We start from the raw sequence: 12,687 nt of genomic DNA on the forward strand, positions 1-12,687 counted from the left end.
TTTTAAGCAAATTTTAAGCAATTTCTAAGCTAAGCAATATTGATAAATCTGACTTGAGCAAAAAAATGGATTTAAGACGAATTTAAGCAAATTTTCTTGCTTAGCAAGTTTGATAAATCCGCCCCCTGGTGCTTTAGGGGATATTGCTCTGATGTAATTAATTCTTGTAGCGAACATTAGCAAGTTATGCAGGAAGACTCTTCTGTATGTTAAAAAACATTTAAATTTCAGACTGTGGCCGAACCTTACAGGAGACGTCGGGTAACTTTTCATCTCCCAACTGGCCAGAGGCAAACGACAATGAGTACTGTGAATGGCGGATATCCGTCACCCCTGGCGAGCTCATTAGACTCACCTTTACTGGCTTTGATATTATCCAGACCAACGACTGCTGGCATGATTATGTCGAAGTACGCGATGGTCATTGGCGCTATTCAGATCTGCTTGGTGAGTCCCACACGTTAAAATTTTTATTTTTAATGGAATACGTCAAAAACTAACTAAAATTGACAAAACAGGTTATTTCTGCAAAATGTGTGCAGAACATACTAATTTTGAGATCTTGTTTCAATTGCTGTTTTAGAGCCTTGTTTTCTAGGTCTATATTATTTCTCAGAATATTTTGAAGTCATTCTAAAGGGACCCCAGGAAGGGGTTAATAATCAATAAAGGGGTTTAGCTAATAAAACAAGGAAACAAGCATTCTGAATTTGCTTCGTTGGCTTAATATTCTAGAGATACCTGATGTGAAATCCGCTTTTGTTGTTGCATGTTTTTGAGTTGGTGTTTTAATGTTTTGTTGATGCTGTGTTGTGCTTCTTTTTTGCATTACTGTAATTCCATATTGCTCACCTAAATTTGTTGGCCCAGCGTTCTTTGTACAGTGCCATATAAATGCTGTAATAATAATAGCAATAATAATACAGTAATATCATTTGTCTTACTATTGTGTTTGTTTTCATTTAATGTTTTAGGTCGTTTTTGTGGCTCACGTCTTCCTGCTCCTCTGATTTCAACCAGCAGTCGACTGTGGATAAAAGTTCGCACAGAGCACTACTACAGTCGCGGATTCTCTGCCAGCTATGAAGGTATTATTCAGTTGTATTTCAGTTTTATTTTTTTTTAAATCCACTGTCTGCAAAAACAAATGAAAAATTCAGTTATTGAATGGCTTAATTTGTGTATTGTGGTTATTAATTTACAATTAAACATTTAATTGTGACAATATCGTCCCTGTAAATTAATCGACGTGAAATAATACCAATGCTGACTTCCTTTGCAGACCCTTAAACTGACTGGCATATAATTAAAGAAAAAAGTCTGGAAATCTGCAAAAACAAATTTATGTTGTAAATTAATAACATATTTTTCTCTTTTAAATTAGCTATTCTAAATTAATATAATTTTTGAGATTTTTTTTTTTTTAGGCAGACAGTGTATCTTTAATACAAAAATGTCTATTTCTACAAAGTAGATGTCACATGATGGATTTTGTTATATGTCTTGTCTTCTTGCAGCCATCTGTGGTGGAAGTATCATTGGCAAGGCTAGTGGCAACCTTCAAAGTCCTAACTATCCAGATGATTACAGACCAAACAAGGAATGCATCTGGAAGATCAAGATGCCAGAGGATGAGCAAGTTGGTCTTCGCTTCCAGTCTTTTGAGGTATGAGCAGGTACTTACTGATTCACAACTCGCACGTTTATTGCCAAGAATGTCATGTTTTTACTTTTTTGGCATTTTGTTTATTGATTCTTCATTTTATACTGTACAGTATTAATTACTGTAGGCTTCTTGTCTTAAATTATTTTTAATTCAGCATTTCATCTTTGGATATGTATCACCATCACTACTACCTCCATTTTTAGCTTTAGCAATTCTATCTTCAGTTTCAACATCATCATTTTCGTCATCATCATTATCATCATCATCTTCATCATCATCATCATCATCATCATCATCATCATCATCATCATCAATTTCTGACTTTTTATGATTAATTTTTCTTTTATGATCATTATTTAAAAATAGAAACTTCAGTACAACCATAAAATAAAACGAAAATAACATCATTTAAAATTTCCACCATTATGTTGTTTTGTAGTCATTCATTTGCATCATTTTCTAAGTTAAGCCGTGTTCCATACACATTATATCTTCATGTAATTTGAGAAACCCTGTAATTTAAAAAGCATCTCATTCCTAACCAAATAAGTTTTAAAATCCTCTGAGCTAAAAGGAGGGAGGCAAAGCATTTTATATATTACAAATAAGGCCAATGAAAATCTGTAACTTAATAACCAGGAATAAAAAATCTTGTTATATTGGTGTAATCTTTTAAATAAGAATTTATTTTTACCCTCCATGACATGTTATCGTACTGAATGCTCAGTACGTTCCCAAATACTTGCAAAAGAAAATCTTGCAAGTGATTTTGTTGAAAATCAAACCTAAAACCTCCAGATAAATAATCTGGTGCCTTAACTACTAGACCTCCATGTTTGTGCTTCATGGCTAGTGTTGAATCCGACCTTCAAGTAGCGGTGGCTAATGCAATGCCATTCCAATGCTATAAATTGTTTTTTTCTAAGTTTTGATGTTTATTAATTCTGATTGTAAATTTGTGTTTGAATGGATTTAATGTATGTATTTGTAAAGAATAATTTAAATATGTTCGATTTTTATAGCGCTTAATGCCAACAAGGCCTCTAAGCACTTCACATTACTACCCCCAGTCATTGGATTAAACACCTATGGAACACAAACTCAAGCTCCCTTGGGGAGTATTCCATAAAGTTGCAGCAGCTACTGTCTGTCAGCGCATTTTGGCTTTTAACCCTACCATGCACCCAATCACATTCCTTGGTGGAGGGAAGCAATGCCAATAAAAGTGCCTTGCCCAAGGGCACAAGTAAAATGCACAGCGAGGGGATTGAAACCACGACCTCAAGGTTGGGAATCCAAACCATTCTCTCTGCGCTAAACCACTTCTACTTAGTGGCAATGAAGTTTAATACAAGCATTAAAACATGGGCAGCCGCAAATCCAGCTGGGGGCCGTGAAAAATTTGAGTTAAATAGAGGAAATCGGGGAAAAAGGAGTGCACCCATGAGTTGAGTGGCGACCCAGCAGTGGAAAGGAGAGTTTGATTGTTTACTACTTATTTACACCAACCATGGACCCCCCCCCCCATCCTATCAGAAAATCTCTGAATCCTCTGCCGATAGAGCTGTTTAAATAACAATATTTGAGAAATTAGCCTTCAATTTTTATGATTTCGGGCATTTCTCAGCCAGAGACCATCACCATATCGTTAAAAATTGTTGTTTTAACATTGAAAATGGTAAAAATAACAGCATAGCATGATGTATCAGGTTATATGTTTACTGCAATAAATTAGATTTCCAAAATGAGTGACTGGTTTGACTTGTCTTTGCCACATACGGTTTTCTTGAATTTTTGTACTGCGATAATTCCAGACTTCTTTTTGTACATTTTACTTTAAACCTGAATAAAAAAAAAAAATTCAACCTAAATCTATTGCAAGATATTTTTTCCGCAAGTATTAGTGAATGTAGTGAGCAGTACGATAACACGTCAAAAACACCTATTAGTATCTCCTGATACAAAAACACCATTGAAGCTTAATCTTTTTGCAAAATTTGTTTTTTCTCCTGTACAACTGTCGTCTATTGCAGGTTGAGCGCCATGACAACTGTATCTATGACTACGTTGAAGTGTATGATGGGCATGACGAGACAGCAGAAAGTATTGGTCTATATTGCGGCTACAGCATACCGAATGACATCAAATCCACCAGCAATAAGTTGATGGTGATATTTAAGTCTGATGGATCTGTAAACAAAGCCGGCTTTTCAGCCATGTACTTTTCTGGTTAGTTTTTGCTTGTTTCCAGTTTCCATTTTTTTTTTCTTGCATTCTCCGGTTTAGATTGAGGAAATCAGCCCCATAAAGAATTAATCTTTTTACACTTCACAATAAAACCAGTGTCTCTCTCACCTCTATTTAAATTTCCGCTCTATAATTTTTCTCAAGCGATTAAAATAACACCCCATTTAGTGTTTTTTGTTATAAAACCTGAAATAAGTGAAAAAATATATTTTGGCTGTATACAAAGAGTCAGATGGGTCCACATACAAAGTTAAAATGCATGTATTTTTGAACTAGTGGTAAGGTTGCTTGTCTTCTAATCCCAGGGTCATGGGTTCGATTCCTATGATGGTTGGACTTTTTCTCATGGCTAAAAACAACTTCACTCCCTAAGCCTCATAAAGATACTTGTTAATTAATCCTTTCCTCCTATAATCAAGTTATTTGTTATTTGATACAAATATAATAATATACATACAGTGTATATATATATATATATGTATATATATATATATATATATATATATATATATATATATTTAAAATGAAAATTTTTTAGAATCTGGCAACAACCACTGAGGGACTTCCAGAGGCCTAGGCATTTTGCTCTACGTATTTTACCAATGTTTACCTGTGAAGTGACTGGTGAACGGCCTCCTTGTTGTAGTGAGTTGGCCTGGGCTAGTCTTTGAAATCAAAATGTCAAAAAAAAAAAAAGAAGAAAATAGGGGAACATAAAACATGCAGTGTCTTAAAAAACAGAGTTTGCTTAGGCTAGGTTTGGAGGTCCCCCGTGAACATTTGAGGATTGTTGGTGGCGCTGTTTCAAAATAGGGCTGATAAAATGGTGTATATAGATATATTTATTTTATCATATTGTTTAATATTGCAGAGGTAGATGAGTGTGAACAGGCTGATAAGGGAGGATGTCAACAACTGTGCATCAATTCTGTTGGCAGTTATACATGTGAATGCAGGCCAGGATATGAACTGAAAAGTGACGGCAAAGGCTGTGAAGGTAAGTGTACCAGTCGCAGGAGTTTAGCCAGAAAAACGAAATACCCGTCCAAAATATGCTTTAGTTTAAATGTAAAAATTTGATAGATTCGAGGAATATAAGGAATTTGCTAAAGGTAGAGCAGGCCTAACTAGGATAGGCCAAGCTGAGTAGGCCAAGCTTTCCAAGCCGTCACCGTAAAAGTGGCCGTCCTAAAAATAGGACAGCCGGACAACTCGCTGGCTAAGCCCTTAACCTTTCGTCTCCAAATACATTTAGCTTTGTCCAGACTCAAATTTTCTTCGACAAAAAACTGTTGTATGCCCATAAATAGTCATGATGTGCCTATATATGGTCATGATGGGATGTCATCATGACCCTATTTAGGCACATAAGTTTTTGTCCATTTGATAGTCAGACGCTTTTCAATGGACGTTTCCCGCTAATTGTTGGAAAACATGATTATTTTCTTCTTTACAGGTACAGATATATTTTATTCTCATTGTCAGAGACATAGAAATTGCTTTTGCTCATGGTACAAACCACCAGCCAATTAAATAAATTAATAAATTAAAAGCACAACGAAAATCAATGAACTATACATCCCGGGGTAGGGTCGTTCATGCTTGCCTAAAATCTGAGCTTGCTTTATGTTTGTAGTTGCTTGCGGTGGATTCTTAACCAGTCTTGAAGGTAACATCACAACACCTTCGTATCCAGAGAACTACCCACGGGAGAAGAATTGTGTTTGGCAAATAGTCGCGCCAGCAAACCATCGCATCTCACTTGAATTCAACACCTTTGACCTGGAAGGAAATGAGGTACAGTTACTGTTTAAACTTTTAATGTAATTCAGGAGTAAGAAATTATGCTAAATATGAAGAAAAAAGAAAACATGGATTGGTAACAGCAGCAAAAATGATAAACGTAAAACCAATTGCTCGGCCTTGACGAAAAGCACCCTTGTGTGAATTAAGTGTAAAAATAAGAAATAAATAAAATAAAATAAACAAAGTATATTACATATGAAGTGCCAACTGCTAAATATAATGTTAAAAAATCTAGCCATATCGTGGTATTATATTATTATATGTTCATTATAATAAATAAATAATAATAATAATAATAAATTATGTAATATTACAATATTAAAATTATTAAATATTAATTAAATATTTTAACATTATTATAACTGGCATCTTGTAATATTTCATTTTCTATGGGTCAATTTATGTTCTAATTTTTCCATTGTCATTTTTTTTTTCAGCAATGTAAATATGATTTCACAGAGGTTCGGAGTGGTTTACAAGGTGGTACACTGCATGGCAGGTACTGTGGAGACAAGAAACCAAACACAATTACATCACGGCACAACAACATGCGCATCGAATTCCATTCTGATAGCACCGTCTCAAAGCAAGGATTCTTTGCAACATTCTTTGCAGGTAATTGATAGAACATAAAAGAAAACAATTAGTTGTACTGGCATTGATGTTACACCAGTCTTAAACCAATTCTTATTGGACGTTACTGTTCTGATCCAATCCATACATACCATACATCCAATCACAATTAGGAATTGGATTAAGACTGGTGGAACAATAGCCACTGCTATTTTTTTTGTCTTGTTACCACCTTTATGCATTGTGTGAATAAATATGAATCTGAAATCTGAATCTGCCTAAATTATTAGTTATCTTTCCACTTTGATGCATTTTACACAACTTTCTCGTACTTAAGATATTGAGAAAATATTTTTTCAGCTGAGAGTTTTAAGCCGCACTCGAAATGGATTCATTTAAGAGAAGAGTTATATAAAATGTACTATGCTCACACTTACAATTAAATACGCATTAGGTTTTAAAATAGTAAAATGTTGTGCATACATGGTTAGTGAAATCATATCCTTTAAACTTTTGTTTATTATCTTAATTATTGTTGTTGTTATACAATATGTGTATATTGTTTTATAATTATAATTCTGTGTATTAATTCTTTTTCAAGTGTGTCAGTTTAAAAGCATTGCTTTATTTGAGTTCCTTTTTCCATTCTTGAATCAGAAATGTACATTTTGTGTATTTTAATATGGAATAAAGTTTACTTGAATACTTTGCAAATAGATATTGATGAGTGTGAGCAGAATAATGGTGGCTGTCAACACGTATGTACTAACACACTTGGTAGTTATACGTGCTCATGTAGAAATGGATTCACTCTTCATCAGAATGACAGAGATTGTAAAGAGTGTAAGTGCATATTTATTATGGTTGCTGTCTATTGTTTTTTTTATAAAGTAGGTGTATGTGCTTAATAACCATTACGTAAGAGATAGTTAACTATGAAAATGAACTGTTCTGTGTTCTTGTATGGACAAATAAGCAATGGCGGTGAGTGAAATCTTTGAGGGGGGGAGGAAGGGTGGGGGTGGGCAAGTGAGCGTAAAGGTAAAAGTTTAGGGAGGTAGCACTGTTGTTGCAAATAAGGCAAAATAAATAAAACTTGAATCAATGCTTAGAATCACATTTTCTTTCAGCTGGATGCCGGCATGAAATTGACGCCTACGAAGGCGAAATAACCTCTCCAAATTGGCCAGATAACTATCCAAAGAGGAAGGACTGTAATTGGCACATCACAGTGACTGCTGGCCACAAGGCTAGACTTGTAAGTAAGACAGGCTTTAGTGGATGTAGCAAGGTTGTACAGAAATGTTCAGGATGTGTATGAAATTAGTCAGATTTTACTTGTGAGACCAATTAGACCACCACAAACTAATCAACAAGCTTTATTCTTTCAATCTTCACCTAAGTGTTATCAAATGGTTCACTAACTATCTTCAAGACCGTACTCATATGACTAATGTAAATGGAGCAGATTCTGAAGAATGTCACAGTATATGTGGGATCCCTCAGGGGTCTATATTAGGACCCTTGCTATTCCTCCTGTATATGAATGATTTCCCTAGAACTGTCGATAAATCCACAGTTTCAATGTATGCCGATGACACCTGTATATATTATGTAGATAAAAATGTTGATAATTTAACTGCAACAATTAATGATGATTTGATAGAAATTAAGAAATGGCTCATATCTAATAAACTGAGTTTAAATGTTAAGAAAACTGAATACATGATAATAGGCTTGAGACAAAAATTATCAAACATATCAAATCTTCAAATTGATATAAACATTGATGGAGAACCTATCACTCGTGTTAATCAATGCAAACATCTTGGTGTAATTCTTGATAAGAATCTTTCTTGGAGTTCACAAGTAAGTCATGTGAAATCTAAGGCATTGCAGAGCTTGTACTATCTAAAAAAGACTAGCCAAATTCTTTCAAAAGATGTTCAATGCAAACTGTACAAATCCCTAATGGCTCCACACCTCGAATATTGTCATGTCGTATGGGGACGGGGGGGGGGGGAGGGAGGGGGGAGGGAGGACTTTTACAGATGGAAGGTCTATACCACCTCAGCCCAACCATGGTTGGAGCTGAGGTAAGAAAATTTATGATTATGGTAAATCTAGATGGCCAGAAATGGCCTTCTCAGACTTTATTTTGAATATAATTTTCTTCTCCTCTCCATATTTTTAGAATTTTGAATTATTTAGGATTTTGAATTAGGAGGCTCAGGCCGGCAGCCTCCCTCCACCCTCCAATCTGCTACTGATCTTGTTACACTTAATTTTATTTTTTTGCTGCACATAGTGATATCCATCGACACTGACTTCCGTCAGAAAATTGATAATAAAGCAGTGAAATTATGCAAAATTATAAATTTGTGGAGATGCGTTAATTTCAGGGAGTTTATTCCTTGCTTACGTGAGTGCGGGAGGGTGTCCTGATTTCCGGAAGATTCCCACGAGTTCCGGGAGACTTGGTATCCCTGCAATAATTTCAAGCGTCCAGTTATGTGACAAATATTTGGGAGTATATGACATCACCATGCCTATATAAAGGGCACATCACATACAATTTGACAGAGTATAGACAGAGCATTACCCTACCAATATATTTGACAAACATTTGTGTGCATGGTCTCTTAACCTTGAGATCAAAGGTTCGAACCTTTGCTGTGAATTTCGCTTGTGTCCATAGGCCAAGCACTAAATATAAATAAGTAGTACAAATAAATAAATAAATATATAAATAAAAAATATAAATAATATAAGTACACTATATAAGTTATATGAGTATAAATGGTAGCTGGTAGGATGATGTGGCATTTATTGTCACTAGTGTTTATCAGCATTAAATTGCAAGCATGACAAGGAATCTTCCCCATTGATTGGACGAGGTTGCGCTTTGTGCTAGTTTGCTAATTAGGGATCCAATAATCAGAGGGTACTAACAACAATATCGCAATAATAGCACCTGGTATCCCCTTAGCAAAAGGTGTGGTATAAATCCCTATTATCATATTATTATTATTATTATTAAAATTGTCTTGATAGTTTTATGTTGACTTTTGATTCTTGTTATTTTCCACCAGTCTTTTAAGGAATTTGATGTGGAGACGCATCAGGAATGCGCTTACGACTACGTGTTGCTGTACGATGGCAACTCTTCCTCTGGTCAGATGCTAAGACGCCTCTGTGGCACCCAGATCCCTGATCCAGTGCTAGCTAGTGGTAACAATATATTTGTAAGATTCTTCTCAGATGGTTCTGTGACAAGAAAGGGGTTCAAGGCAGAGATTGATACAGGTAAAGACAGGACTGTTCTTTTAGCCAAGAGTAGACTTTATCACGTGTACTGTAATTCAGGCTCCATAGGCTGGAAAATGCGCATGCCCACGCAACTGGTAGTGGGAGGTAACATGAATATCCGGGAGGCATTTTTTTGGGGGGGGGGGAAGCTATTGACTATACAGATAACATTTGGTGCTGGAGGCATTTTTTCGAGACAACTTTGATGGTTGGAGGTACAAACATTTTTTTTCTTTTTACGGGCCTGGCAGGCTCTCTCTTTCTTCCTTCTTGTTTAGTGCAGTTTTATATATCCATACATTCAATATTTTTAGATATCTTTTATGTCCTTGCTGCTGAATCCATTATTTCTTTTAATGGTAAATAATTTTGTTACAGTATATAATATAATTGGATTTGGTAAACTTAAAATACTTGCTTCTTTTGTCACAGTTTAGTCTAATTTATACTCATTTCATTTCTAGAAAGGGTGAATAAGAAAGAGGTCTAAAGCAAAGAGTTTATCAAAAACAGTTACAAAAGCTGTATTTGAATGAATTTATTGACATTTGAATACATGCTGATACATGTAGTTACTTGTATACCTACATACGTACATTTGCAATTGTTTTTATCAAAGGTGCTATGATGGGTACTTTCTTGCTTTTCTTTTCAATCAGACTAATACATGGAGAAAAAAAAAATTGCATTTTTCTTAAATTTGGAAAGCACTTCAGAGATTGCAAAAGTTGATGTACAGAATTCCAAATTTTCAATCCTCTACCACTAATTCTCCAATTTTAATGAAGATGGATTGTGAAAATAAAATTTAAATCATTGGTAGTCCCTGTCTCGATACTTTTTTTCCCTCTCTATAGTATTAATTTATCATTATTATTTATTTTGCACCTTACCAGTTTGTGGTGGTGTACTGGAGGCAACGTTCACACCTCAGAATTTATATTCACATGCAGAGCATGGAGATAGCGTATACAGTGCGCAGGTGAGTGAAAATGTCCTTGAGATTAAATATATAAAAAAAAAAAATTATACCAGAAAAAAAGTTAACAGAAAGTCCAACATTTTCCCTTACCTTATCGCTTGCTTCACCTCCCATTGAGGTTGAAGCCTCAAACATCCATCAAACCCATGAAACTGGAATACATATTGATACTATATTGTATACCTGCTGCAGTACGTGCCTGTAAAATGCAATAATTGGCATTTACTTGCCTGTAATTCCCCTTAAAGATGTATTGTCCAATGCTAAATATAAAAAAAATCATAAAAATATTTTTTGAAATTAACTTGCGTTTTGAATTATCATAAAAGTTATCAAATTGAACATAGAAATTAGTTTAAAAAAAAAAATGTCTACCCATCAGTTTACAGCGAAAAATGATAGAAACACTTCCAGTCACTGAAGTGCTTTATTATTTTTATTATAATTTGTTGGTTTAAAAATCAGGGTAAGCATTGTTTAAATTCAATAATTTTTATGCACAGGTTAATAATTTGTATGTTATTGCAAAATGAGCAAGTTTATTTCAAACTTATTTGTTATGATTTTTTTGACATTAGCAAGGGACAATCATCTTCAATTTAGTGGAATTAAATAGCTTGGTTATAGATGTTTATAGAGTAAACTGCCAATGTAACGCTGAGCACTCAATGCACGACGGTCATACGGCAGTTGTATAACCAATCCAACTCCGCTTTCTGTGAGTGCTGAACAAGGCTAAACCTGTCTGCTGATTGTCAGTGGCTGTCTGAAGGGATTGTCGTTAAAAATGATCCGTTGAGTGCGTAGTGCCGATACGTTCAGTGCCCGGCTGAACACAGCTGAACTAGTTTTCTTGCATTTATTTGGTGGTGAAAAATGCTATGCCTTCCGATCGTCTAGGGTTCAAACAAATTTTAAGGTATTTGAAGCAGAGGCAACTACTACGACAATGATTACCACTAAATTTAGGGCTCTATCTAAAGGATTATTAGAATGATAGTGTGCATATACCTTGTTAATTTGGCTTTCTAATTTTCAAGTAAATGTATAGTACCGGTATTTATTTAATAGCTTATTACAGAAAGTATGTTTTAGTGATAGCTTGTTATATATTCATGTTGATGTATTTTAGGAGGACTGTTCATGGACGATCATAGCACCAGATGAGGGTGGCCTCCGTGTGCGCCTTCTATTTCTGACACTTGATATTGAGCATGAAACAGAATGTGATTATGATTACGTGGAGGTGTTTGACGGTGATGATTATGCAGCCACTAAGATCGGTCGTTATTGTGGGCACAGGGTAAGTTATCTGCCAAGAATTATCAATTTATTAGGCCTACAACAGTTATCATTCTTACCACAACTCATACTCGATCAGGTCATTCATGCTACATTTAACTAACCTTAACCCCACCCCCCCCCCCATAGCAAATAACTTACAGTAAGTAGACATTAGTAGATATTTACTTACTGTAAATATGAACTAATATGTGCTAACAGTAGTAGATTTTATCTATTGTAAAAGATGTCCTTCCATCATTCTCCTTGTATACTCTCAATCTCCATTATCAATACAGCCATAATTTCTCCTACACTAAATGAGGCATGTTTTGGCAAAATGGCTAAGTTGTAGCAAAAATCGAAATTCAAGTCATTGGTATTTTCAGATACGTGAGTATGTAATCTTTAAAATGAGGGGTCATTAATTAAAATTGGACATTTCAAGCCTAATTGGAAAATGAAAGTACATCACTCTTAGAGTCAAGATAAATGTGATTGTTTTAAATAGAATTAACTATCTAAATAACATTAAATAGACGATTTGTTGAACACTTCCGGAACTAATACTTTGGGACATGATTAATAAGACATTAAACTCTTGATCTATATAGTGAAACAAAAATTTTGATTTTTTTTTTTTGTTTTATTTGGCAATTTTTTGGGCTCCCATATTTTATAGCTCATTTACTCAATACTGGCCTGCGGGACAATTAACCATTTCGCCACGACATGCCTCAAGTAGTTTATACCACATACACTTAGCTGACATAACCACACTTCACCAGCATCAACATATACTATATATACACTATATATACAC

The 12,687-nt window shown here is 34.8% G+C and overlaps 1 protein-coding gene across 2 annotated transcripts in view; it reads left to right on the forward strand.

Annotated features, from left to right (window-relative positions):
- LOC117117482 (tolloid-like protein 1) overlaps positions 1-12,687 on the forward strand; it is a 64,222-nt gene that overhangs the window by 47,425 nt on the left and 4,110 nt on the right. For both annotated transcript variants that reach the window (XM_033261786.1, XM_033261787.1), the window contains exons 7-18: positions 232-447; positions 975-1,088; positions 1,518-1,666; positions 3,700-3,895; positions 4,785-4,910; positions 5,550-5,710; positions 6,157-6,334; positions 7,010-7,135; positions 7,423-7,550; positions 9,385-9,598; positions 10,498-10,583; positions 11,716-11,886. In XM_033261786.1, coding sequence (XP_033117677.1) covers positions 232-447; positions 975-1,088; positions 1,518-1,666; positions 3,700-3,895; positions 4,785-4,910; positions 5,550-5,710; positions 6,157-6,334; positions 7,010-7,135; positions 7,423-7,550; positions 9,385-9,598; positions 10,498-10,583; positions 11,716-11,886 — 1,865 coding nt within the window. The remainder of the gene's footprint in view (positions 1-231; positions 448-974; positions 1,089-1,517; positions 1,667-3,699; positions 3,896-4,784; positions 4,911-5,549; positions 5,711-6,156; positions 6,335-7,009; positions 7,136-7,422; positions 7,551-9,384; positions 9,599-10,497; positions 10,584-11,715; positions 11,887-12,687) is intronic.

This window comes from Anneissia japonica, unplaced genomic scaffold (genome assembly GCF_011630105.1).
Source record: "Anneissia japonica isolate Jap-2015-1 unplaced genomic scaffold, ASM1163010v1 scaffold1405_len252398_cov171, whole genome shotgun sequence".
In the NCBI taxonomy this organism is placed as follows: Eukaryota; Metazoa; Echinodermata; class Crinoidea; order Comatulida; family Comatulidae; genus Anneissia; species Anneissia japonica.